General features: G+C 41.3%; 1 protein-coding gene across 3 annotated transcripts in view; it reads left to right on the top strand.

Moving 5' to 3' along the window:
- The window catches only part of ANXA2 (annexin A2), a 44028-nt gene that overhangs the window by 10800 nt on the left and 8164 nt on the right, over positions 1-25064 (top strand). For all 3 annotated transcript variants that reach the window (XM_080808314.1, XM_080808315.1, XM_080808316.1), the window contains exons 2-6: positions 1020-1078; positions 4053-4152; positions 17218-17312; positions 20932-21045; positions 24053-24143. In XM_080808314.1, the coding sequence (XP_080664440.1) occupies positions 1031-1078; positions 4053-4152; positions 17218-17312; positions 20932-21045; positions 24053-24143 (448 nt within the window). In that variant the 5' untranslated portion in view covers positions 1020-1030. The remainder of the gene's footprint in view (positions 1-1019; positions 1079-4052; positions 4153-17217; positions 17313-20931; positions 21046-24052; positions 24144-25064) is intronic.

Here is a 25064-nt window from a genome sequence, read left to right as displayed (position 1 = left end):
TTGGTTTTTCTTGGGATGAGTTGATGTCAGAACATCTGTCCATGGTCTTTTTCATACATAGCTGCATATCTTCTAGGCATTGGTGAGCTAAGAAAATAATGGATAATAATAAAGGTTCTATTTAGGAATGGGCCAGTGTGCAAATGCTGTTGATTTCAGGTCCTTTTCAATAGGGAAAATTACTGGTGAGAAACACAGAAGCAGTGGCTGGTTGGACAGGCTTATCCCCCCCCCCCCCTTTTTTTTTTTTTAAGATTTTATTTATTTCTTTGAGAGCGAGCCAGAGAGGGAACACAAGCAGGGAAGGGTGAGAAGGAGGAGCGGGTTTCCCGCTGAGCAGGGATCTAACAACCATATGGGGGATCCATCCCAAAACCCTGGGATCATGACCTGAGCCGAGGGCAGATGCTTAACAACTGAGCCAACCAGGTGCCCCAAGCTTATCACTTTTTATAAGAAGTGGAAGACTCAGTTTTATCATGTTCAAACAAGTTGCGTGAGCCTTGGGGAACATTTTGTTTTTGTATTCACAAATCACATCTACCCCAGTTCTGTTTACACAGAACACGAGAAAGACTGGCTACTTCTTCTCTTTTTTTTTTTTTTTTAACTTAAGATTTCATTTATTTATTTGAGAGAGAAAGAATGAGAGAGAGATCTTGAGCGAGGGAGGCAGAGAAAGAGGCAGGAGCAGACTCCTGCTGAGCAGGGAACCCAATGCAGAACTCGATCCCAGGACCCAGAGATCATGACCTGAGCTGATGGCAAACCCTTAACCTACTGAGCCACCCAGGTGCCCAGATGGACTACTTCTGTAGTCCATCCAAAACCTAAAGGCAAACCATCTCTCAGCTTAATTTGCCCAATCATAAGATAGGAATTGCATCTATTCGCAAAAATTGCTCTAATATCCTCAGATGAAATGGTCCAAGAAATAGAGATTAGTATAATGAATCACTGCGCTTCAGGGGAAAAGAAAGCCTCTTCATATATACTTTTGTTGTACTTTTTTCCTCCAGCTTCCTTCAAAATGTCTACTGTTCACGAAATTCTCTGCAAACTCAGCTTGGAGGGTGATGTAAGTATATCATTTTGTGTAATTTTTGCAAATTAGACGTCTCTCTAGATAACTATGCTACTCTCTTTCCTTGTACATCTAAGGACAATGAGAACAAATATACACAGTTATTCCCCTCTCTTCATTCCCCTTTTCTTCACCATTACTTTTACTGTTTCTAGTAGTTCTATTTGACAGAAATGTTATGGCACTAGAAACTTTTTTGGCATCACCTTAAAATTGGACAGGCATTAGTGACACTGGGGTGGCTGGAGTTTTATCCTGCTGTATACTTAGTGTGTCAGTGGTGGTAATTGCCATGATGATACTTGAGTTTTAATGTCATACCCTGGCACTTTATTAATGATTGGCATAAGCTACAGCCATATCAAAAATGATCCTTGTGTTTTGGACTTACTACAGTGTCTGTGAAATTATTCTAGACAAGGACTTACATGATTGTTGTTGTTTTAATTTAACACCCAGGAAATCTTTATTCTAGAAAAACTAAGATAGTTGTATGTGTGTTTTTTGTTTTGTTTTTGTTTTTGTTTTTTAGCTAAATAAATATACTAATTCATCACGTTTCCTTTTTTGCTTTGGCTATCAGGGAGCTCAAAATTATATCTAATTGTCTTTCACAGGAAATATGTGAACCTGGAAATTCTGATGCTTTGTTTTATAGTCAAAATTTTCTTAAACTATATGTGAAATTACAGGTCATTGCAAATACTTTCAGAATCAAGTAGAATATAAATTATGAATATGTAAAAATATTTAATAATTCCATACATCTTTTGGGTCATCCTGGCAGAAAGGGCTTTTACAAAAACTCAGCAGTAACCCTGGTTTGTAGGCATATCTTAAGGTACTTCAAAATGCGCTCTCACTGAAATTGAAATACATCAGAGCACTTGACAGCAGTTTGGATTAGGTGGTACTGCTGTATTCTCTCTGGTACCTGCCATCAAATGTTCAGATAGATGACGTCTATGCAGACACAGGTTGTATGGAGTATAGAGCCCATCTATTTTTAATCTTCCCTTGTGGAACTTGTACACACTGTTGCTGGCAACACTTACAAGCTGCATGTTGAGGTCCAGACAAGTCCAAGAGCTAAACAATTTTTTTTCTTAATGGATCTGATCATTAAATTGTTTTTAGTATCAAATTTCAGAAAAGGCTTTTTGTGTGGCCTTTGAAGTTACTTTAGTATAATGCATCTCTCTGTGGAGAGATGGGACTGCAGTAGAAAATGTCATATTTCCCCCCATATTTTGAAGGAAGAAAAAAAATCACTTTTCCTCAATAATTTGATTTTGAGACAGGTAGATTCTATGGGTAATAGGTTCGGTTATCCATTTAGTTTTGTTTCTAGAAGTTTTATTAAAGATATGCAAAACTTTCCTACTTCTTGTTGTTTTTGGAGTAAGTTGACATAGCACCTAGGAAATGAAGCCATATGTGATACGGCTCAATAAGCAGACTGCCTGCCTTTGTAAATAATTGATGGCATTGTTAATAAATAGGGAAATGTTTTTCTTAGATTTCCATCCGCATTTTGTAGCCACCATAACAAATAGAGTATTTCAGAATAGCCCTTTGTCCTTACTTTTTTCTGAATGTATGTTCCATCTCCATTGATTTAATCTTACTGGAAGGTTTAGTAAAATTAGACGGAAAGTACTTTAATAATCCACTGGGCTTCAGAGGTATGCATGTTAACTGGGTTCACTATTTGGCCAAGATGGTCACAAGTACATTTTGAAATACTCTGTCCTCCACTTAGATTTCTGGCTTGTCCTGGGAAACATTTGAGAGGATGTCATCTTAGTTACTTACTTATATATAACTGCACTACTAATAAAACCAAATGAATGAGTGCTGGAATGCCTCTTGATGTTTTGCCTGTGGGTGGAAAGGTAAGTCAGGGCACCTCAGGCTCTGACTCTTCCCAGAAACTGAACTAAGGCAAGGTCATCACATTACGATGGGCATTATGTACTTGGGGGAGGTTGTGGGGATGGATGAGTCTTGAAGTTGAAGGTGGATGGTTCTACTGACAATCGAAACCACGCTGTCCATCTTCGGGATTGGGTAACATCTTTGGGATTGGGTAACAGGGTGGAGGAAAGCTGTAAGAGCTCTCAAGGAAGGAGAGAAGTTAACCCTTCTGATAAAAGGACTGATGTAGACGCATACTACTGTCCTTGCTTCAGTCTGGGATGGAAGTGGGTCCATCAGATCAGGCAGGGTAATGGGCTCTGAAAAGCATTGGAAAAGGAGGAGAGTATGGTTTAAAAGGCCATAAGAAAAAAAACTTTAAAGAAAAAAAATAGGGTGATAAGAATAGGGTTAAAAGCATAGTGTTAAAGACAGTAGAGGAGAGGGAACAGAGGAGAGAGCAGGGAGCAGGAACTTAGCGAACACAGAGAGGATGTGGGCCAGGAGGCCTGACCACCTTGGTGCCCCGGCTTCCCTTACTTGTCTGATAGTCTGAAACAAGCAAGCCAGCATTTTACATTTGCATTTTGAAGAACTGTGAGCTCAGCGATACAGGCCCGGTGGAAATTCAGATGCCTGTGGCCAAAACTTGGCTAAAAACACTTGTCATTCAGGCCTTTCCACATTTTCAGCTTGTTTCAAATCGTTGCTGGCCCAGTTTAATGCTTTTCAAAGTCTTCCCAGATAAGTGGTGGTTTCCAGTGCCCAGCTTTGGGTTGTCTGCTTTTGAACTTGGACTAGAAGTAGGAGAAGTGAAATACAGATAGCATTTTCTAAACTAGCTGAGCTTTTGAAGATGAATTCTTATTAGAAACAATGAAGTTTCTTACTCTCTGTTGTGAAGGCACATTAATACTTCCCTGGTTACATAGTCTACAAATGATTTGAATTGTTTAAAGATTTAAACAATAGAAGAAATCTATTTCAGGGATATTTCAGCAGGAGGATTTTAAATGTGTATGATTTGAGTATGTTTGTCTTTTAACCTCAGCACTCCACACCCCCAAGTGCATATGGGTCGGTCAAAGCATACACCAATTTTGATGCTGAGCGTGATGCTCTGAACATTGAAACAGCCATCAAGACCAAAGGTAGGTGACATTTGTCCTTCTCTTGTCAGGATGACAATGACTGAGGCATTTTTAGTTGTCTCTTCATTCTCCCTCAAATCTCTGTTTACTGGTCATTTGAAATTGTCCTCAAGCTTTAATGGAGTGGATCTAAACCTTCCCCATCTCACTTCACCCCTCTTTCCCTCCCTTCCTTCATCCTTTCCTTTTTGCCTTCCTCTTCCTTCCTCTCTTTGGAGAGAAGACTTAAAACATGAGAAAGTTGTTTTTTTTTTTTTTTAAGATTTTATTTATTTATTTGATAGAGACACAGCGAGAGAGGGAACACAAGCATGGGGAGTGGGAGAGGGAGAAGCAGGCTTCTCATGGAGCAGGGAGCCAGATGCAGGGCTTGATCCCAGTACCCTGGGATCATGACCTGAGCTGAAGGCAGACGCTTAAGGACTGAGCCACCCAGGTGCCGTCATGAGAAAGTATTTTAACCTAGTGACAGGGAAACAGGCCTCAGCTGAGAGCTGGAGGCCTGATTCCCTGGGTGTGTGTTTTGGCCTCAGGTCTTTACTTTGAGGCCTCAGTACCTCTTGTAATAAGGAAGAGGTTGGTCATGGTGATCCCTAACTGGCCTTTTTTTCTTGAATTCCCCTGATTTTCAGTACATTTGTTGGAAAAATGCTGGGGAAAATTATACTGCTTTGCTTTTAGATCTATTGAAGAAAAAGACTCAGATTTTTTTTAACCCTACTGGTTACACCATTCCTTAGACCTGGAGCTTGAATTAGAAGAGCAGTCAGAATGAGTGTATTTCCTGGAGTTCCAGGATGAGTAAGAGAGGGCCAGAAGGCATAAGAGCTTCCCTTCGAAATAAAGCAGATAAAGCATTTGATTGGGTGGGGCTGAGTAAGAACTTGTTCAGGTCATCATTGTGCTGTTTTTTTGTGTCTATAAAAGTCAGTGTTCAGACTCTCTGGCTTATGTTAATGAAGCGTGTCTCTCTAGGATGACCCCATCCCCCAAATCCCCGGGCATTCTGATTAGTGTGGTGATGCTTGTGATTCACCACACTTTTTCCCCTTTTAGACAAAGCACTTCTTTTCACTGTGAGGCTAGTTGAGATGTGTACATGACCCAGCAGCCAGAGCAGCTGCTGATTCATACCTCTGCTAAAGAGCCATGGGCGGTTTGGTCTGGGAAGTCCGGTGTTTTAACTTACTGACACTTGTACAATTCACATACGGGTGACCGACAGACTGGGAACCTCAACCAGGATGGCTTAGGAACCCAAAAAACGAGAGTGATCACATGTCCTGGCTTATTTTACATCTGCATTATTTACTGATTGTGCCCCTTTTCACTCTCAGAATTGTTTTGTCTTTCTAAAACCCTTGGAGAGGGTCGCCTGGGTGGCTCAGTGGGTTAAGCCTCTGCCTTCGGCTCAGGTCAGGATCCCAGGGTCCTGGGATTGAGTCCCACATCGGACTCCTTGCTCGGCAGGAAGCCTGCTTCCTCCTCTCTCTCTCTCTGCCTGCCTCTCTGCCTACTTGTGATCTCTGCTGTCAAAAAAAACAAAAACAAAACCAAAAAAACTTAAAAAGCCTTGGAGAAACTGGTGACTTTGTTTCCAGAGGTAGGACGGAAAGGAGAAAAATCGTTTATGTCCTGTGGCTCTGACTGGACACAAGGATTTGCATCATCCTAAAGCAGCCTTACAGTTCCCTGGGGACATGGCAGATCTCCCAGAATGACTCCCTGGACAACTGGAGGGAGAATCAGGAAGGAAGCATCCAAATTAGACCTTTCAAAAGTCTTCTCTTTTTGATGCTTCCAAATGACCATACTTGTTAAAGGCCAGGTTGGGAAGTCAGCAAGTCAGTAATCAGAAAATGAGACTGAAAGGTGCAAGCTCATCTCACCATAGTTCATTCTCTTTGGCAGAGGTGGGGTGTAGTGGGTGAGAGATTGTGCAATCATGGTTCTTCACATCTTGGCTCTGCCACTCATTTACTAACTATCTGACTCTGGAAAAACACTTAACTTCCTTAAGCTTCAGTTTCCACATACAAAGTGGGGCTAATCAGAGTTCCACCTCACACAGTTGGGCAGTATGAAGTGGTGCCTGCCATTAGACAGTGCTCGAAATGTGTTATCTCAACACACACACACTCACACACACATGCACATACACACACAGGCGCCTGCGTGCACATGCCATGATCCACTTTCCTAAAACTCACCCTGTCTCACTATCTGGGTGTGCCTACATTCCTGGGGTTTCCCAAGAGCCCCTGCAGAAACACACAACTCCCCTCACAGTTAACTCATCTGACAGAGATGGTGCCTTGTACAAGCTTGAGACAAAGGCTGCTTTTGTCCTTGCATGAGAAAGCTTTTAAGCAACCTGGAATGTAAAGATTGCGCAAATGAGCTCTGGTCATAGCTGAAACTCCCAGGGTAGTAAAAATGCCTTCAGGCTCCTTCTGAGTTGGTTGGAAAATACTGTAGTTCCTAAACAGAGACGTCTGGAGGGGTAAGATTTGGATTCCTGCATTCCACTGTGGTCAAAAGCAGCTGACATCACCATGATCCTGGTTGCCACTATTGATTGAGTGCTCATTATAGGAAAGCATTGCACCAGGCACTTTAGGAATGCTCTTCTTAGGTGAACTTCAAATTCATCCTGGTGTAGTGTTATATCCTCTGCACAGTTTTTGGGTAAGAGAGTTTAGGTCTCTTGGCCTTGGTTTAAATTGGGGTTTGGTCAACTTTGTCCAGCCCTAGGCCTGTGTTCTTAACACCTCCATGTTGTGCCACCCACCTGAAGACCGGACTTTTTTCCTTTGCCATAAGTTATTTTCAGACATGAAAACATTTTGCAGTTGTGATTCTGTTGATATCAGATACGTGATGTATTTGTGGCCCAACTTTAGGTCCCCTGTCTTCTCTTCATACTTAATGCTTAGTGACTTCCACTTAGGACCACTTACTTATTTTTGGTGCCTAGTAATTGTAGAAAGTAACTGAGTTTTCTTGAATTAATTCTGTTAGTCTTATAAAATAATTTTTAGATTGTCAGTGTGTTTGGGAACCTTATATCCTTCTAGGAAATTATTGAGGAGAAGGAAAATCATATTCATATAGAGCTCAGTGTACCAAAGATGTTAATATCTGCATTGGTTATGGTAACAAAAAACCAGGCTAGTTGGGGAAAGACTTAATAGGTTCTGGTAACTCCCTCTGTATTACACAGAGTATCTGTAGACTATGAAATGTGAAAAATAAAATTTATGAACAATTTTTAGTGAAATATAGTTCACATACATACAATTTGCCTATGTAAAATGCGCAATTCAATTTTTTAATGTGTTTACCGAGTTGTGCAACTGTCACAGTTTTGGAATGCTTGTTTTAACATGCATTCACCTTAAAGTTGTTAGTTGTAGAGCTGATTCTTTTTCTTTCTTGTGCTTTCAGCATATTCTGTTTTCCAAATTTTCTATGAGGACATGTATCAACTTCACAAATGGAAGGCAATAAATTTAATTACAAATAGAAATAAAGTCAGTCATTGGAAAAGTAACATCCCTTTGTCCCTTTCCTCTTCCTCTTGATATTTGTAGATAACTCATTCCACTTTTAAAAATGAGCTAATTAATATTTTACCCTCCCGTTTAAAATGCCTTCTACCTTCAGTGTAATTAAGAGGGTTGCACCACACTTTCACCCCACTCCCGCCTCAAGTCCTTTACAGGAAGAACACAATGCTTCATAATTGCTGTTTCCTTGACATCAAAGAAAACAAAGGGTGAACCTCGAATACCTATAAACAAAGGCCAAAGCCCATGAAAAGATGACTCTCTGGGCCTCCAGTCTCCTAGGTAGAGTAGCCCAGTACACGTGCAAGCATGTGCCAAGTACAGAGTTCTCTGGGCATTATCTGCTCTGTCTGACCGACCATGGAATTCCCTTTGGTCTGAGTGCTCTTAGGAAGGAGAGCTGAGAGCAAGTCTGGAGGGTCCTTCCCTTACTATGAAACAAAAGATGATATACTGGACCAGGCCTGGCATGGGGGGATTAGAAAGAGGGGCCAAGCTGAGTGAGATCTGGACTGGTCATGGGGATGGGAAGCAGTTACTATTACTCCTTCCCCTCAGCCTTATACTCTCTCACCTGGGCTGCATGGCTTCTGTCCTCTTCGTGGGTCTCCTTGCTTCATCCACTGCAGAGTCTTTCTCTAGCTTCATCTCCAGGCTATTTGGAAACTTTACTCTAACAGGAGTGTGCAGCCCCCATCTCGTGGTAGTGTTAGCCCACTTCTCGCACCCAGGTGCTTCCCACTGACCTCTCAGAGTGAGCCCATACACAGCCGCTTCTCCATGCTTTCTCTGAGGAAGAGGCAGAATCAGTTATTCCTTGGTCTGTGTCTCAGATACTTCATGTGAGGAATTTACAGCTCTTGTCATATTGTGTTGTTATTTATGTATGGAATTGTTTCTCCCACCAGAATGTGAGTTCCTTGAGGGCAAGGATTTTATTTCATTGAACTTATTTAATTTTATTTACACAGCCCCTGAGACTGTGTGAAAAAGTAAATATTTAACCTGTATTTAAATAGTAGTCAAATGTACACAGATCCCATACCACACAAGGTGAGTGCAGAGAAGGGAAACACGTGGCTGGTGAGATGAGGCCACAGAGGACATTCCAGAATCTGGACAGTAGCCAGAAAGGGTAACAGTCCCCTAGTGAGCTTTGATCTGTTTTCACAAAATGAATTTAGCTTATGCTCATAAGTCTGCTTTGTTTTTAGTTTGAAGGGATCTCTGTATTTCTTGAATATGTTACCTAAATCGAATGCATGGTTGTTTTGTGTATACTCTGGCTTGAGGTAGACTATGCAATTACTTACCTTAATTTATGTCTAGTTAGAAACTGAATAAAGCCATGCAAAAGTAGTAATATTGCTTAATTAACAAGAGGTTTCTGAGACTTAAATCTGTAGGAGTCTCTTGGTCTAGATTGGCCTTGGGTTAAATATATACTGTGGAGTGTACAACACAGCTGTGAATGGTTTACCATATGGGTCCAAATAACTAGAAAGGAAAGTCAGCTAAATTAGAAAAGGATGAATCCAGACTACATAAAATAGATTGTAATTAGAAGCAGCACAACCCCAGAGTTAGTGTAAGTGCCAATAGACTGGTACAGCTTTGGTCTCTCTCTCTCTCTCTCTAAAGGGGAGGGAAATAAGTTGCCCTATTATTATTGCCAGTTTTGATTTTAGCAGTATTTGTGTTCTCCGGAAGGGATGCAAAAGCGAGTGTTTTTCCCCTCCCCTTACAAGCACAAGAGAGAAGCATAACTGCAGCAAGTTTTTGCACTTATTTTTTTCTTACACTTTTAAAATGGAACCATGTTTTCTAGCATGGCCAAAAATACGAACATCCCATGCCAGTGGAAAGCAGGCCAGGATGTGTATTTTTGGTTTCACCTGCACACCTGGAGGAATATTCGTTCAGCTGAGACAGCAATTAGGAATAGAGTCTCTTGAAGATGCCAGGAGGCAGATTGGCTCAGAAAGGTGGCTTCGCTCCTGAGGGGGTAGGGGGGAAAGCCTACCAGAACCCTTAAGTCTGAGGGACAGTGTCCTTGTGATAAAGGTCCCTGTGGCTCATGCAGCCCAGGCCTTCCCATCCTCCTGTACTGGAAAGGAGGGAGGGAACCTTCTCTTCACCGATGCCTTTCTCTTTGTGATTAAGTTTACTTTCGACTGAGTTCTCATCTTAACGGCAGTGCTGGGAACAAAGAGGGACTGGTGCTGAGTCATGGCCACCTTTGCTCTGAGCACAGATTTTCAGATTTTCCTCAAAACGATCTTTGTCTGCGCTGGTGTATAGATGCCAAACCTGAGCCAAAAAGTCCATAAAACATGGGTGAAGGAGTCCCTGGTGCCTTTCTAATGGTAGGCATTGACTTTTATTGCCTGCCTCTCAGCAACTTTTTTTTTTTTGTAAAAACCGGTACCTCTTTCCCCTGAGGAAATTGGACAGTTGCTGCCACCCAAGGACACTGGGTGTAGTAACCAGATTCTTTTCTGGTGTCTGCAGTGCTAAGGCAGTAAATAAGAACTTCTTCACTATCAATTGAGTTAAGGGTGGGGATACTGGTTTCTCTTGCATCTGTTCAGATTTTAAAATTTTCTGTCTCATGAGGCTAATAGAGTAGCTGGGCACAAAATGGTGCTTGCATTTTGCATATCAGCCTTCATTTACAATTTGATTTGGTTTGAATTTTGGATACTGGCCTACTTTGTGTTTTCCTGCTGGTCCTGTGGAATATTTCAGAACTATAATTATGCATGGAAGGCAGACAGGGTTCTAGATTATTGAAGCATACAGTCAGGTTGCCAAATAGAGGGCACTGAAATCCTTCCTGAGGGTCTCAGCAGGGGTGAGATCAGAGTAGAATGGAAATAGAAGAAATTTGATTTGGGGACCAAATGTTCTTCTCAGGCACTTAGCTAAACCACACTTGGCGTGAGTCAGGACCACAGCCACACTGTGCCAGTCTTGGGAGAGGTGCTGGGCTCCCCAGCCCCCTCCTACCCCATGCAGTCCTTGTTTTCTCGCTCATCTCTCAAGTAGCTGCCACAGCCTTGAAACCAGGCTGGTAATCTAATGTGTGCTAATGGTGGAAGTGTTCCCCAAGCCCCCATTGCCCTCCACTTTCATTGACCCAAAACAGAATGCAACCAAGAGGCAGGCCTGTGACAGAAGCTGACTGTGGAGAAGGTAGTAGACATGGTCCGAGTCATTAACTGGGTCCATCCTTTCTGCATCTGCCTGAATGTTCTCATAATCTCTTTTACAGAGTGAGAAACCAAGGCACAGGGAGGTAACTAATGTGCCCAGATAGTATAGTTCTGACCCCCACATCATTTCTGAAGCATCTGTCGCTGCCGCTGATCTAGATGCCTCCCCTTTTCATCTGTCTGCCATGTGAATGTCCAGCTTCTGGTGGGACCCTCTGGATACAGAGAGCTCATGGCTGCTGAGTGATCCCCAGGAGTGACTCTGAGAGCAGGAATTGCAGACCAGGCAGCTCTGTGGCTGAGGGTGGGAAGGATATTTTGGGCAACTGTGTGTGTACCTCTCTGTCCCTGAAGTCACTTCCAGTAGACAGATGGCTTGTTGGCGTATTAATTTTGTTGGGAGGGGCTGTCCCTTTCTCACCATGTTATTAATGGCTATCCATGGAAGAGTGTTTCTAGCTCTTTCTGTTGAAAAAACCTCAGTTGGGCTATCTCTTCAGTGGCCATGCACTATTAGTGGGTGACAAATCCTTATCTACAGATGATTAAATATGTGTATGTTTGGATATACTAAATAGTAAGTCCAGTTCTATAAACATATGGACACGTTACTGTCCCAGATCCTGTTTAGGAACTATTTGGAAGAGTGTGTTATGAAGAAGTATCAAAGTATAATTTTGTAAAGGTACCAGCATGACTCATAGAGATATGGGATGAATACATCAAACATTTATTTAACTCGAAGGAGATAAGACTGGTTCAAGGGACATTTGAAAGACTGGGTGTTAATGGGCACTGAGGGAAGAATGTTGAGATAAGATTGTTGGTGAGACCATTGGTATCCTACAGGGCACTGAAGCCATAACCTTTAGACCATAATCTCCAAGTTAACTTATAACCCCGCAGAGCTTGTGGCTCACAGTAAGTTGAGTGAGAGCATACCCTAGAGATGCAGTCTTGGATTGCCCTGTTAGCCACGCTGGGAGGCCCCTTTAGCCACTCTGTCTTCCTCTTGCCTTATTTTAAAATTTTGGGTACTTTTTTATAACAGGAGACAGGATAGCCCAATGCAGGGAGCCCGAGTCTTGAATCCCAGTTTGAGTCCCAGCTCTGCAAGTGACTTGCTTGTGTGACCTTGGGCATGTCTCTGCCTTCTGTGAGCTTTTGTTTCCTCGTGGGTAAAAATGAGGATGACGGTAACACCTGTCTCTTACGGATGTGGTGAAAGTTACATGGTAGAATTGTGTAAAGCACTTAGTAAATGCCTGGCACATAGTAGGTGTTCAGTGAGTGACTGATGCTATTATAATAAGTAAAACCCACACCCATGGATCTCCCCTCTGTGGCCTGCCACTGACCTTCGTGTTGCAGAGATGATTTCTTCTGAGGTTTGATACCCATATCCCCAGTAATCTAAGCCTGGGCATGTTTTTTCCCATCATCTAGATAAGGAATCTTTTTTTTTTGACCAGTCAGCCACGCCCTGAGGGCCTCCTGAGCCTTCATGAAACAAAATGAAATCCATTTTCTTTGTGCAGTCAGTGTGTCTTGGCAGATGTGAGTCAGCATCCTGTTCAGAATGGCCTCTTGGTTCCTTGCCATGGACAATAAAGACACATTTTCCATGGAATGCCAGATGTGGAGCTGACTTGGGGTTTCCACCCGTAGAAAGGGGGAGGAAACTCCAGGAGGCTGATTTTGTGATTTTGGAGTTAGCATTATGTTAGACTGCAAGTGTTCTTTACGTTTGAGAAATACAGTGGACGGTTTAAGGGACCCGTGACCCCAGAGTTTCCGGCTGAGCCCTGCTGTCAGCAGCGCCTCCCTGTGGTATCACTTGGCAGAGGTGTCTCTTCAGTGAGCTCGCAGGTGTTTTTTCTTGCCTGGGTTATTTGGACAAAGGGAAGCATTTCTTTCCCTGAAATTGTAATCGACTCTGCACCTCACAGGAGCAATTGGTAGAAGTGACTTAAAAGTCTTCTATCTAAGCAGCGCGCTGACTGCCTCATGTTGACTGGCATTCAGAGCAGTGACTGACCTTCCGGAGGCCCCAGTTAAAAGAGTGTTGTTGGAAACATTTTTGTAGTTAGGTGATACACTTCCTTTCATTTTCATGAAAGGAACGAATACTGATGAAATTTACTGTGTTGTTTCCCTTCAGGAGCCAAATTTGTGTCTTTGTTCCTTACCAATCTTAAAAATTTTAACTCCTATCAGTTTTGAAAAGAAATTTAAAAAAATCTGCCTGAAACACAGAACTTACTGTGTTTTCACCCACGTTCTGTAGGGACCCCTATCTACATCACTGTTTCCCATTGTGAGCCTTTGCTTAGGTTACTTTGACTTTCCACATGTAATACAAGAGGAGTGGGATGGGAAAAGGAACATTATTCAGGTTTGTTGCTTTTTTTCTTTATGCTCTTGCCCTGACCGCCCAGTTTCTTTTAGGCCCTGGACCCCTTCTGCCCAGCAGATGCTTCGTTATGCACTGAATGAGATCTGAACGTGGGAATCCAGAGGGCCAGAGCCTCATCTCCCAGGCATCTGCACCTATGTTAAAGTCATCAAATATAAAGCTTTCCCGGTGTCCTGGCTCTTGCTATGCCTTGTTGACGACGACTGTGCTGACATAGGTGGCTGAGTGCTCAGTAATCATCCTTCTGGCCCCATCCTGGGCAGAAGTGGTGAGAAACCGGATGACCCTTGTGGCTTCAACCTGCACTGAGCTATTTTCCACAGGAATAAACTGCCTCACCAATTATGATAGCAGGTTGAGAGGAAGCAGCAGTGTTCTGAAGATAAGATGGTTAAATCCCACTGGCAGAAATGTATATTCTGGTGGTCCGACACAGGACATGCCTTAAGTGGCTTTGACTAGGCAGTTGATCTGGGGGTCCATGATTCCCCCCCAACCCAGTTCCATTTGAAACTTGCAGACAGTGGTATGAGAGAAATAGCTTATGTCGGTGAGGTTCTTAGAAGGGGGAGGGGGTGTCCACTGGCAGAAATAGCTCCTGTGTCTTTGTAGTTGCTGGTATTAGCATTTGTGTAATGGATCCGATTGTTCATGTGAAGGGTCCCAGCACGTTGGATGTTGCATCTCAGCAGGCTGTTTGCTTGGTAAATAATTTAAGTAAAATACGTTTAGATTCCCTCAGACTGTCATAGTTGCTGCCACCTACGTGAGATCCAGGTTAACCACTCGGGCTCTTTACAGGGATTTCCAATAATTGGATTGAATTTTGACTCTGTTGGCTGGACGCGTAGCTGCTGTGAACAGAAAGGCAAAAAGCTGTCTCACCGACTCTAAGAGTGTGGGACTACACTGCAGTCAGTGTAGTGAACTCGTCAGGTGTTTTTTTTCTTACCTGGTTTACTTGGACAAAGGTAAGCTTTTCTGGCCCTAAAATTGTAGGCGACCCTGTCCCTCACAGAAGCAGTTGGTAGAAATGACTTAAGTCTCTACGTAAGCAGATTTCTAAAGATCTTTGCATTCCTCATGCTTATCTGTCTCTGTTGGTGATTCTCAAATAAAAAGTGACCAGAGAGCTGGTTGAAATGCTGTTTGCTTGGTCCATAGATCTAAGGAGGCTTTAATCAGTAGATCTTAGGTGTGGCCCAAAGGACTGTGTGTTAGTAAGTGCCTCGTGGGATTCTAATTCAGGTGGACTTCTGACCACATTTTGACACAAACATAAACTTTGCATTTGTTTCCAAGGGAGAATTATTTTTGTGGGTCAGTGTTGTTGGTGTGTGTTCAGGTCAGCAGCTCTAAAATTGCTTTCAGAAAATACTAGATTTGAGGTTGGAAGATATGATTGATTTTGTTGTTCTCTGGCATTTTCAGATTTAAGGAAGAAGGTTTTTTTGTTTTTTTTTTTTTAATTTTATTTATTTATTTGAGGGAGAGAGAGAGAATATGAGCAAGGGGTAGGGGCAGAGGGAGAGGGAGAAGCAGTTTCCCAGCTTGGCAGGGAGCCAGATGTGGCGCTCCATCCCAGGACCCTGAGATCATGACCTGAGCCAAGGGCAGAGGCTCAACTGAGTGAGCCACCCAGGCGCCCCTTGAGGAAGAAAGTTAAGTGTGAAGCAAAAACACATTTATAAGCAATGGTTTTCCTAACATGAAATTAGAGCCATAGAATATTTAAGAGAGAGTGAGAGAGAACACATGTGGGGGTAGGCCTACAGGATTGTATCTGTTAGTGTTTCATGGAAGCAGAACTGGAGGTCATTGTTCAAGTGCCTTACTTGTGCAGATGTAGAAACTGAGATCCAAACAGGCCAGATGTTTACACATGTAGTAGTTTCAGTTTCTCGAGCATCAGCTTCTCCATCTATAAACTAGGAAGAAGAAGGCCTATCCTTACCGGGTAGTTGTAAAGAATAATAAAGCAATCTGTGTTAGGATGTTGCAGAAACCAAAGAGAATTATATAGATGTTGCAATTATTATGCATATTGTGTTTTATTCTAATTGAAGTATGTAGAACCATGCTGGGATTCTCTCAAGGTAAAGTCACTAATTGATTCTAGATCAATGACTACATGTCATTCACAGTGTATGTAAAGAACCCTTTTTATGGCATTATGGTGAACTTTGAAAGTATATATAATCAAAAGAAAGAAACCTTTACAGTGTCCATAAGTCCATAATTCTACCACTCACATGATCACTATTAAAATTTTGATATAAAGGCTTCTATTTTCTTGTACATGCACATGTATTTTACAAAAATTGAGTTTTACTGTATATATTGCTTTGCCACGTGTTTTGTTTTGTTTTATTTTACTTAACAGCATATCATGAACATTTTTCCATGTCAGTTAATATTTTATGCCATCATTTTGAATGACTGTTGTATCCTATTATTGGGACAGAAGAACATTTATTTAACCAGACTCTTATTGGACATAGGGAGTGTTTTCCCTCTATTTTTTGATACTATATATAATGCTGAAATAAGCATCTTTGCAACTGAATCTCATATATAGCAATTGTAATTCTCTGTTGACATTGGTCCTCTAAAAATTGGAGGTAGGGTTATAGATGCTGCCCTTAAGTGATTAATGTACTGGTATGAACTCACTCTGAAATGAGTATATAAATACAAAAATAAATGTTACCTATTTTTATACCCAGAAGATCTAACTTGGCACATTCTGATCTAACATGTTTGAGAGTTGAGGGTACCTTCTCTGTCAGTTTGCTCATTGCCTCTGCCTCAAAGCATTACAGTTTTGATATTTCTGTTGCTTGGGGACTCCTGATTTCCTTTAGGTCAGGCTGTTTGCCATTCACATGTGACCTTGTGGACTTAGCTCCTTTCTCCTTTGCCCAAGAGTTACCTATCCAGTTATGGCAAAGACTCTTCCTTTTACTAAACAAAGTTTATAATCAGTCGGGAGGGAGACCTTTCATTCTCTGAATTCTTAAAATCAGGCTTTCTTCAGTTAAATGACATTTTAGGAGTATTTCTGATACAAAATTGGAAACTTTCAGATACAAGAAGGCATTGCTTATCTTTGTAAATACACATGTTCCAATTAAAATAGGTACTAAAATATTTTGGTGGCACTTCAAAACTCCCAATTTAGATTTAATTTAGATTAAAACACTTATTCTTTTTAATAAAGTTATAAAATTGATTATTAAAATTACCTATTGAAGATTAAAAGCAGTGGAACATTTATTTTCCTTAAAAAACAATTTAGTCTTCAATAAGTATGATTGTATTAATCAATTATGCTATTAAAATACAACTGCCATATTAAATCTGATTCATTTGTCATGACAGTTTCTATAATTATAGAAATTATACCTAGCTGCTCATATAGCCGTAATCCTGCAATAAATATAAATAATTGTCTCTATTAATTCAGTTCGCAGTTACTGTCTATTAAATCCCCGGTTAAATGGCAATTTGGGAACCTTCATTTAAAATCCTCCTAAATCTTTGTTGTTCCATCTGGCTGCCAAAGCCCCACAAACACACCTCCTACGGTTGATTCCAGAAACCAGTTTATGAATAAAATAGTTTTTTTAAACTCAGATATTCAAAAGGTCCATTTAGGTTTGAGGTTTATAGCTGTTAGGATAAAAATTGGGTAAACGCATTTGGTGGAGGGTACTGACAAGGAGGACAACACTTGATGTCCTGGTGTTTCGGTTTGAAAAACCGTATATAAATTTCAATTTGATAAACTGCTTAAAACCCTCAATGTAAGCCCAAAGGACTAGAGCATGTGGATGATAACTATTCCCAACTTGTATTTCCATAGGTGTGGATGAGGTCACCATTGTCAACATTTTGACCAACCGCAGCAATGAACAGAGACAGGATATTGCCTTCGCCTACCAGAGAAGGACCAAAAAGGTATGAGCAATTTCAGGGGTGGGGGGCATTCCTTTTAGAATTTCATTTCCTTAGCCATTGCTTTTTCTTTTTATGGATTCTGGTTCGTCCTGGCAAGAGCATTCTAGAACTCTTGGGTATCCAAGGTTTTCCTCTTACATCCTTGTAAGAGTCATCACTCATACTCATGATCCCTGCAGTGCTTGGAGCACATCCATTAAGACCATGCCCTCCTCCAGCCAGAGGGTGTGGAGGGAGCTCTGCTGGGAACATAAAGTTAGAAGGGACTAGGAACATCAGCAATAGCAGGTATCGTTTCTAGAATGCTTGCTCTGTGCCAGGCATGTAGTTCTCTACATGTAGCAACACAGTTCATCTTTATGACTTCTGCTAGCTCTTGATAAGATGTTTCTAATTTAATCTTAGGACACTAGCCTTTAGTTAGCATTGATCCTGATAGGCTCTCCTGACTCTTAAAAAAAAATACTTGAGGGCACCTGGGTGGCTCAGTTGGTTGGGCGACTGCCTTCGGCTCAGGTCATGATCCTGGAGTCCCAGGATCGAGTCCCACATCGGGCTCCCAGCTTGGCAGGGAGTCTGCTTCTCCCACTGACCTCTCTCCTCTCATGCTCTCTCTCTCTCTCATGCTCTCTCTCTCAAATAAATAAATAAAATCTTCAAAAAAAAAAAAATACTTGAATTCTTAAGAGGTTTGCTGCAAATGGACTTAGTAGTTCATTTGGTCTACTAGGCTATCTTCAACATGCCATGCGCCCACTATTTAAAGAGTCTTTGTGTGCTTTTTCCCTTGCTTGTGCACTAGTGGTTAAGGAACAACCCAGCATTTGTTCGTCCTTTATTTTGTTGCAGTGTTAGGAAATTTTATTTTTAAAGGATGGGATGCTTTATTTTTAACTTCTTGCTATTAAAAGCTTTTGATTTATTCTTGGACAGTGCAGTAAGCGTGGCTTCCTGCAGCTTCTGTTTGACTTAATAGCTTTCACTCGTAGCCACAGTGGAGGTGAGCTGGAAAGATTCTGGAAAAAACATTTCTTTTCTTGGGGTTGACATGACCACCAGGGTTCTGAGAGTTGCAGGTCAAGCCCTGCTATGGCTCCCACCCCTACCTACTCAAACAGTTGGAAAGGACATAAATAGGGAAGAATCCGGCTTCTATCATCTTACGTGCATTAAAATTCTTTTTCCAACTAGACTTATATAATCTTTTGTAGTGAGGCATAGAGGGGAGTGTTTTATTTCTCCAGTTTCTAAAAGGATCTGGGACCTGGTAGGGCTGAGTTCCAGTTGGAGCAAAAGGCTCACTTTTTTGGATAGTGTGCTTATAGTTGCTCCTTCATTTGTCACTTATAGAGTGGAGTATTCGAACACACTTAGGTGTATGTGTACACAGAAACACAAAAGCCTGGATCTTGATTTCAAATTAGATAGATGGAGAACAAAGCTCTTACATACTCTGTTGGATGGAAGATATTACCAGAATCATGATAGTGTTCATTGACCACACAGGCTTTGTTTGTGTTGGGGACAGCTTACTGTCCTACTGATTTTTCTTTTTTTTTTCTTCTTCTTCTTCTTTTTTTTTTTTTTAAAAGAAAGGGAGAGAGTGGGGAGGAGGGGCAGAGGGAGAGGGAAAGAGAGACTCATAAGCATGCTCCAGAGCCTGATGCAGGGCACAATCTCAAGACCCTGAGATCATGGCCTGAGGCAAAGTCAAGAATCCGAGGCTTAATCAACTGAGCCACCCAGGCACCCCTGTCCTACTGATTCTTGATGTCTCTGTCTTAGGCTAAGGAAAATTGTCCATGTATAGAAAGTCACATAAATTACTGAGATAATTTCTGAAGGAGATTTTGGAAGCAGAACATTAGTGTTTTGAATGAGTTGTTTGCATAATCAAGGAGAAAGCTCTGTGTAGAGAGTACATTGGGGTATGGACTGTGGCTGCCTCTGTCATGAACCTTGAACAGCATAGGCAAAGCTAACAGAGGTGGAGAGGAACTGAGGAAGAGGATTGGTCTTATGGTTTTTTTTTTTTTAAGGTTTTATTTATTTACCTGACAGAGATCACAAGTAAGCAGAGAGGCAGGCAGAAGGGGGTGGGGGGGAGTAGGCTCCCCACCGAGCAGAGAGCCCAATGGGGGGCTCAATCCCAGGACACTGAGATCATGACCTGAGCCGAAAACAGAGGCTTTAACCCACTGAGCCACCCAGGCGCCCCGGTCTTATGTTTTTTTTCCACATTCTATCAGATGCCAAATTTTCCAGATAAGGAATGGTAATGTTTTATTTATCAAACATTTCTAGGATTTCTGTTATATGCAAAGCCCGGTCCTAGACATCATAAGAGACAGGAATTTCAATGCCAATAGGAATTTATAATAGAAGTGGCACCCAAATGCTATTTGAAGTTTGAGCAGAGAATGAATGGGTAGAGGGGTGTCAAGGATAGGCTAAGTTTGGAATGACCTAACCTCAAATTTCCAAATTGGAAAATTGGTGCTATAATTGGAAGGTGTTGCTTTTCAAGTCCCTTTCTAAGTGCTATGTGTTACTAGGACACCAGGAATCAGAAGAGAGTAGGTGGGCGGAAGACATGGGCCAGGTGATTTCCAAGGTCCATCTCAGTTCTCACTGCCTAGGAATGATCTGAGAAGATTATCCCAGACTGCACAACACCGCCTGGCACCTGCAGATACTTCTAGGAGATAACCGTTATAGATGCCCTGGGGTGCTGCGGGCAAGCAGGAGAAAAAGAAGGGGAGATAATAGGAAGGAAAATGTGAAAAGAAAGGAAAATAATTGCAATAGGAGAATTCAGGCATCACTCAGTGCTCATGATGTGTAGGAAGTTTAAGCGCCAGTTTAAGTGGCTATAAAATGACCTATTGCATTGGGGTATTTGTCTGCATACATGGGGGTTGAACTCAGACCTCTGACATAACAGTCTATGTTGAGACAGTGGAAACTTTAAAAATTAGTACAGAGCAGGGAAACCCAAGGGGGTGAATGCAGGACGTCAGTCTCCCATCGTCTCTGTCAACTCTATCCCAATTTGATGTGGGCGGATAGATGTTCTCTCAGTCTGGGATGAAGCATTTTGCTTAGGAAAGCTTCGTGATCCAGCTTCCACCCATGGTGGGGCTTCTGGTTCCTCCAGAGACTTTTAGGAGGTGCATCTGCACCAACATCTTTTACTCTAACCACCCTCTTAGAGGTGTGGTTAGAGGCCTTGTGTGTAGAGGTGTGTGTGGAGGCCTTGACCTTGGAAAATGCCTTATCTTCATGAGTGCTTATCACTTGCAAGTGTGCTGTGAAGCACCCTCACACTCCTAGCTTTCTGAGGAATTGCATACTGCCCTGGTTTCTTTGTAATGACTGGGGGAAGATGGCTCAGTCAGCTTGGATGCTAAGGGATTTTGTCAGAGCAAAGGCCGATCTCGGATCTTGTGGCTTTTGACATCGGAGTCTGTTGAAGGGAATGCGGTTGAGACAATTGAGTCTGAGATCCCAGAGTGGACAAGGAATCACAATCCATTTTACAAACACATCCTGCTTTTGTTTTATTCACCAGTTTTAAAGGGAATATCAGTTACCAATCACATTTTCCATGTTCTTGCAGGAACTTGCATCAGCGCTGAAATCAGCCTTGTCCGGCCACCTGGAGACAGTGATTTTGGGCCTCTTAAAAACACCTGCTCAGTATGACGCTTCTGAGCTGAAAGCCTCCATGAAGGTAAACATGTGTGAGATGCAATCTCTGTCAAATCCGCCATTAATATTTGTGAATTACAGCTCTCTGGGTATAATTAGGTGATTTTCAGTTTTGTTGAATTCTCATTTGGAACCATTTTTTTTTTCTAATGAACTGAAGCTATAAGTCTTAGGATTTGTACCAAAAATATTTCAATTACTCTTTTTAAGACTGTAAAGAAATTTCATGATGCTGGGAAGTCAGTTATCCAGCTGCTACTGCTTGGCACCTGGGCAATTGGAATACCATTTGGAAAAACTACTTCCTTGATTACACTTCCTCCTTAAAAAAAGATTTGTTGTGATATTAAGGCAAAAGTAAAACTCATAGCTGTTGTCAAGTGAAACTTGCAAATTCTGCCCATGTTCTCTCGGGTATTTCTTCTTCTGACCTTCTCCTGTCAGTCCCATTGTTTAATTCAAATTTAGGCAAATCAGGACATTATAGTACATATAAAGGGTGGTTTCAGGTTGTAATTAGTACCTGTGTTTTGTTCAAAGTATTATAGCACAGATTATCTCTTTTATTTTTTGTTTTTGTAAAGTTATTTGGAATTTTAGGTTGCATTAGGCAGTAGAAATTTCAGGTTAGAAACTCCCTGAATTCTGTGTGTACCTAAAACATCAAATATTATATAAATGTGATAGAGGCATAAGCATAAATGCATTTTACAGGAAAACATAACCCTTTCTATAGTATGTGCCTGCAACACTTTGAGTAATCTGATACTGCCCTCTGCTGATGAAACTGGGCAAAGTCCCGAGTAGGGGGGAAGGCCGCAGTTTTCATTTTTTATTTGGAGTCCAGTTGCATTTTCTGTGATGCTCCTGTTTCTGAATTATGAAGAGACCAAGCCGTAAGCCTGTCACCAGAGCTGATGTCACAGTTCATGTCATCTCTTTCCCCAGAGAGCACCTCGAGAGTGAGGCAGCTTCGCATGCCAGGCGTTTCCATCGCCCAGGACTTGATAGCTTAGGGCTGCTGCAAGATTTGGGGAATCTCTTTCTTCCTTCAGTTCTCCAGCCTCACCCAAGCTCTGCTCAGTTTATTTGAGCGGATTGGCTCTGAGTTTCCCTGGTAGGCTATATTGCAGTGAAGGTAGATGATGAATGATGAAATGTCACCAACATTTAATGATCCTGCTTAATAAAAAGGACAGTCCTGAAAACCACATCTTGGGTTTTCTGGAGCCATGGATGAGTTAGCCTGTCCTAGGTTTCTTCTGACTATCATCACTTCAGATCAGTTTATCTTACTTTCGTCAAAAATCTATTTAGTTGTGATGTGTGCAATTTTACTAGTATCTATTACTCGGTATTAGTGACTTGAAATGGACCTGCTCAAGCTGTCATTCACCGCTGTAATCTCTGTAACTGGGCCCAATGAAAGGTGCTTTGACTACTGAATCTTTGACCTTGTGCCAGCTCTTCCATTAGCTATCACAGTTGAGTACCCTTCTGAAATCCATAAAGCTTGAAGTGACATTAACTGAACTATGCTTTTCAAAAAAAAAAAATCTGTTTTGACTTCTGGCAATACCAGTGGCACTATTGGCCATATGTTATGGTGGAAGTTGACCTTGTGATAGGACAATCTGTGGGAAGCACAGGCCAAGTTTTGGAAATTGCCAAGGTCACCTCTGAATACAGAGATAAAAATACTGTTAGAATCCTCAGATGTTAATACTGGTTTATCAGCAGTGAAAGAAAACATCTTATGTTGCCACACGTGTTTTACATTTCAGCAGTGTCAGAATATAGCATTTCTTCCAATGCAGTATCATTTTTAGACTATGTTTGTATCATCTTGAGATTGAAAACCTGCCCCTAACATATTTGAAGGCACTTAGTAGTCACTCTATAACATGTGTATAGAATGTTGTGTAGACCTTTTGCCCAGGTAGGAAGAAAGTTTGGCTGTGCCAGAACCTCTACATATCATGATTAAAAACTCTGAAAGAAGAGGCTTTGGCTCATAGATTAGATTAAGAATAAAATTCAAAATTAACCATTAACCTGAGGTTTAGCTTATATTATACAAACCGCTTTTCAGGGGTGTATAAACTCTAATAAGTTTAATTAATAGCTGACACACTTTTCATGTGGATAAGTAAGTTTCTTATTGTATTAACACCTTATAATTGATTTACATTTTAAACAGTTGTAATTCTACTTAGTTCAAAGTAATATTTCCATATTCGGAAAGACAAGTATTAGAGAATCCTGATTATTAAATCTTGACTTTGATCATGAAGCCAGCTTTGAAATACATGTTTCATTGAGGCCTTTCAAGCTTTCTGGCACGTTCAAAAGTGTATATATTAAATTTGAATACATCACCCATCAAATTCTTCTTCCTTAATAAAGTGTTGGTGTCTAGGTTTATTTGGCAGTTCATTATTTCCTTTTGCTTCCCTAAAATGCCCGAAGAGTGCATAGTAATCAAGCAAAAATGGAAGTACAAGAATAAAATTTTTAACATTAACCCAATTTTACATTTCAAAGAGGTAAAGCTAAAAATTTTATCTTATCTGTACATTTCCCTGGTAAAAGACTTATTCCATTCCAGTGATGCTGACTGCAAATGACAACAAACTCTCTATATTCCCTTATTTTATATTACTGAGCAGAATTGTGTAGTAAAGAAAATTTTCCCATCTATTAAAATAATTTGAAAAATAGAGAAAAAATAGGAGGAAGAAAAAGTTACTCATTCTGTAAACCCATTACCAAAAGGCAACTGTATTGACATAGTTGAGCTCAGATGTATCACTTATATCATCTTTTATTCTCGTGAAGCCTTTTTTTAAGAAACAGAAAATAACATTACATTGTGCTGTGGAATATAGGACAGATCCCCTCCACTAAGAATATGGAAAGGAGCTTGCTAACTGATCCAATCCAAGTTTGCAGTTTCCTGATTGAGATCAGAGAAGGACGCTAATGGCTAAGAGGATTTTCCCTGCTGATGTCTCTTGCCTGGTTCACAGGGATTGGGGACTGATGAGGACTCCCTCATTGAGATCATCTGCTCAAGGACCAATCAAGAGCTTCAGGAAATTAACAGAGTCTACAAGGAAAGTGAGTAGCCCTAGTTCTTTGATGCAGCTTCTCAGCCCAATGTCTGTAACCTCATCATGGCTCCCTGGATAGTGTTGGGGGCAGGATGCCTGGATTACCTATGCAGAAATGCTGTCTGGACCATCCAGGGGTTTGCCGTGGTCCAAGTCCCTCTACCTTCTTGTGGCCTGTGTTGGTAATTACATTCCACTAGACCGTCTATAAAAGGATAGGCAGGAGGGGAAAGAGGGAATCAAAAAAAATTTTTTTGTAAAGGGTCTGATGGGAGGCATAGAAAGCATGTAGTTGGATTTAATGGACTGGGTGCTTCCCACTCTCTGCTTAAGATATTCCCAGCTCTGGATTGTGGATAATTATTGCAAGAGGCATGTGGCTCTATGTGCACCAAGCACTAGAGGAGGCTATGGGTAGAATCAATGATGCAGCTTACATGTGTAGCTCTTAACTAGGTTTCAATGTAGAAGCTATTTTGAATAATAAAATACAGATTCATTGAAAAAGTACTCTAATTCTTACTAATTTTGCCATTGTACATTTTCTCGTTCAGTGGATAGCAAAGTACAGTTGGGGGGGGTGTGTGTCTGTGTGTGTGTAACCTTCCAAATTTTTTCATTTTGAAAGTGAGTTTTCATAGTTAAGTTTGGGAAACAGTATTCTAGCTATGAAAGAGGTCACTGATCAAAGGTGAGCTTGAGGATGCCTGATTTGTTCTAGCTCTATCTCCTGTCACTGATAATAACATTTGCTCTGATTTTATGAGGCTAAAAATCATAAAATAAATCATGGACCATCTGCCCTCATTTGGGTGGATATGTCCATGCTGCCACAGCTGTTTCTGCTTCTCAGAGGCTTAGTGTAGCAGGGGCGGTTGGGATGGGTGGGTGGCTGGCTGCACAGGCAGGAAGCATAAAACCAGATGTG

Source organism: Martes martes, assembly GCF_963455335.1.
Source record: "Martes martes genome assembly, chromosome: 7".
NCBI classification, from domain to species: Eukaryota; Metazoa; Chordata; class Mammalia; order Carnivora; family Mustelidae; genus Martes; species Martes martes.
Note: the sequence above shows the minus strand (reverse complement) of the source record. Positions and strands in the feature narration are given on the sequence as shown.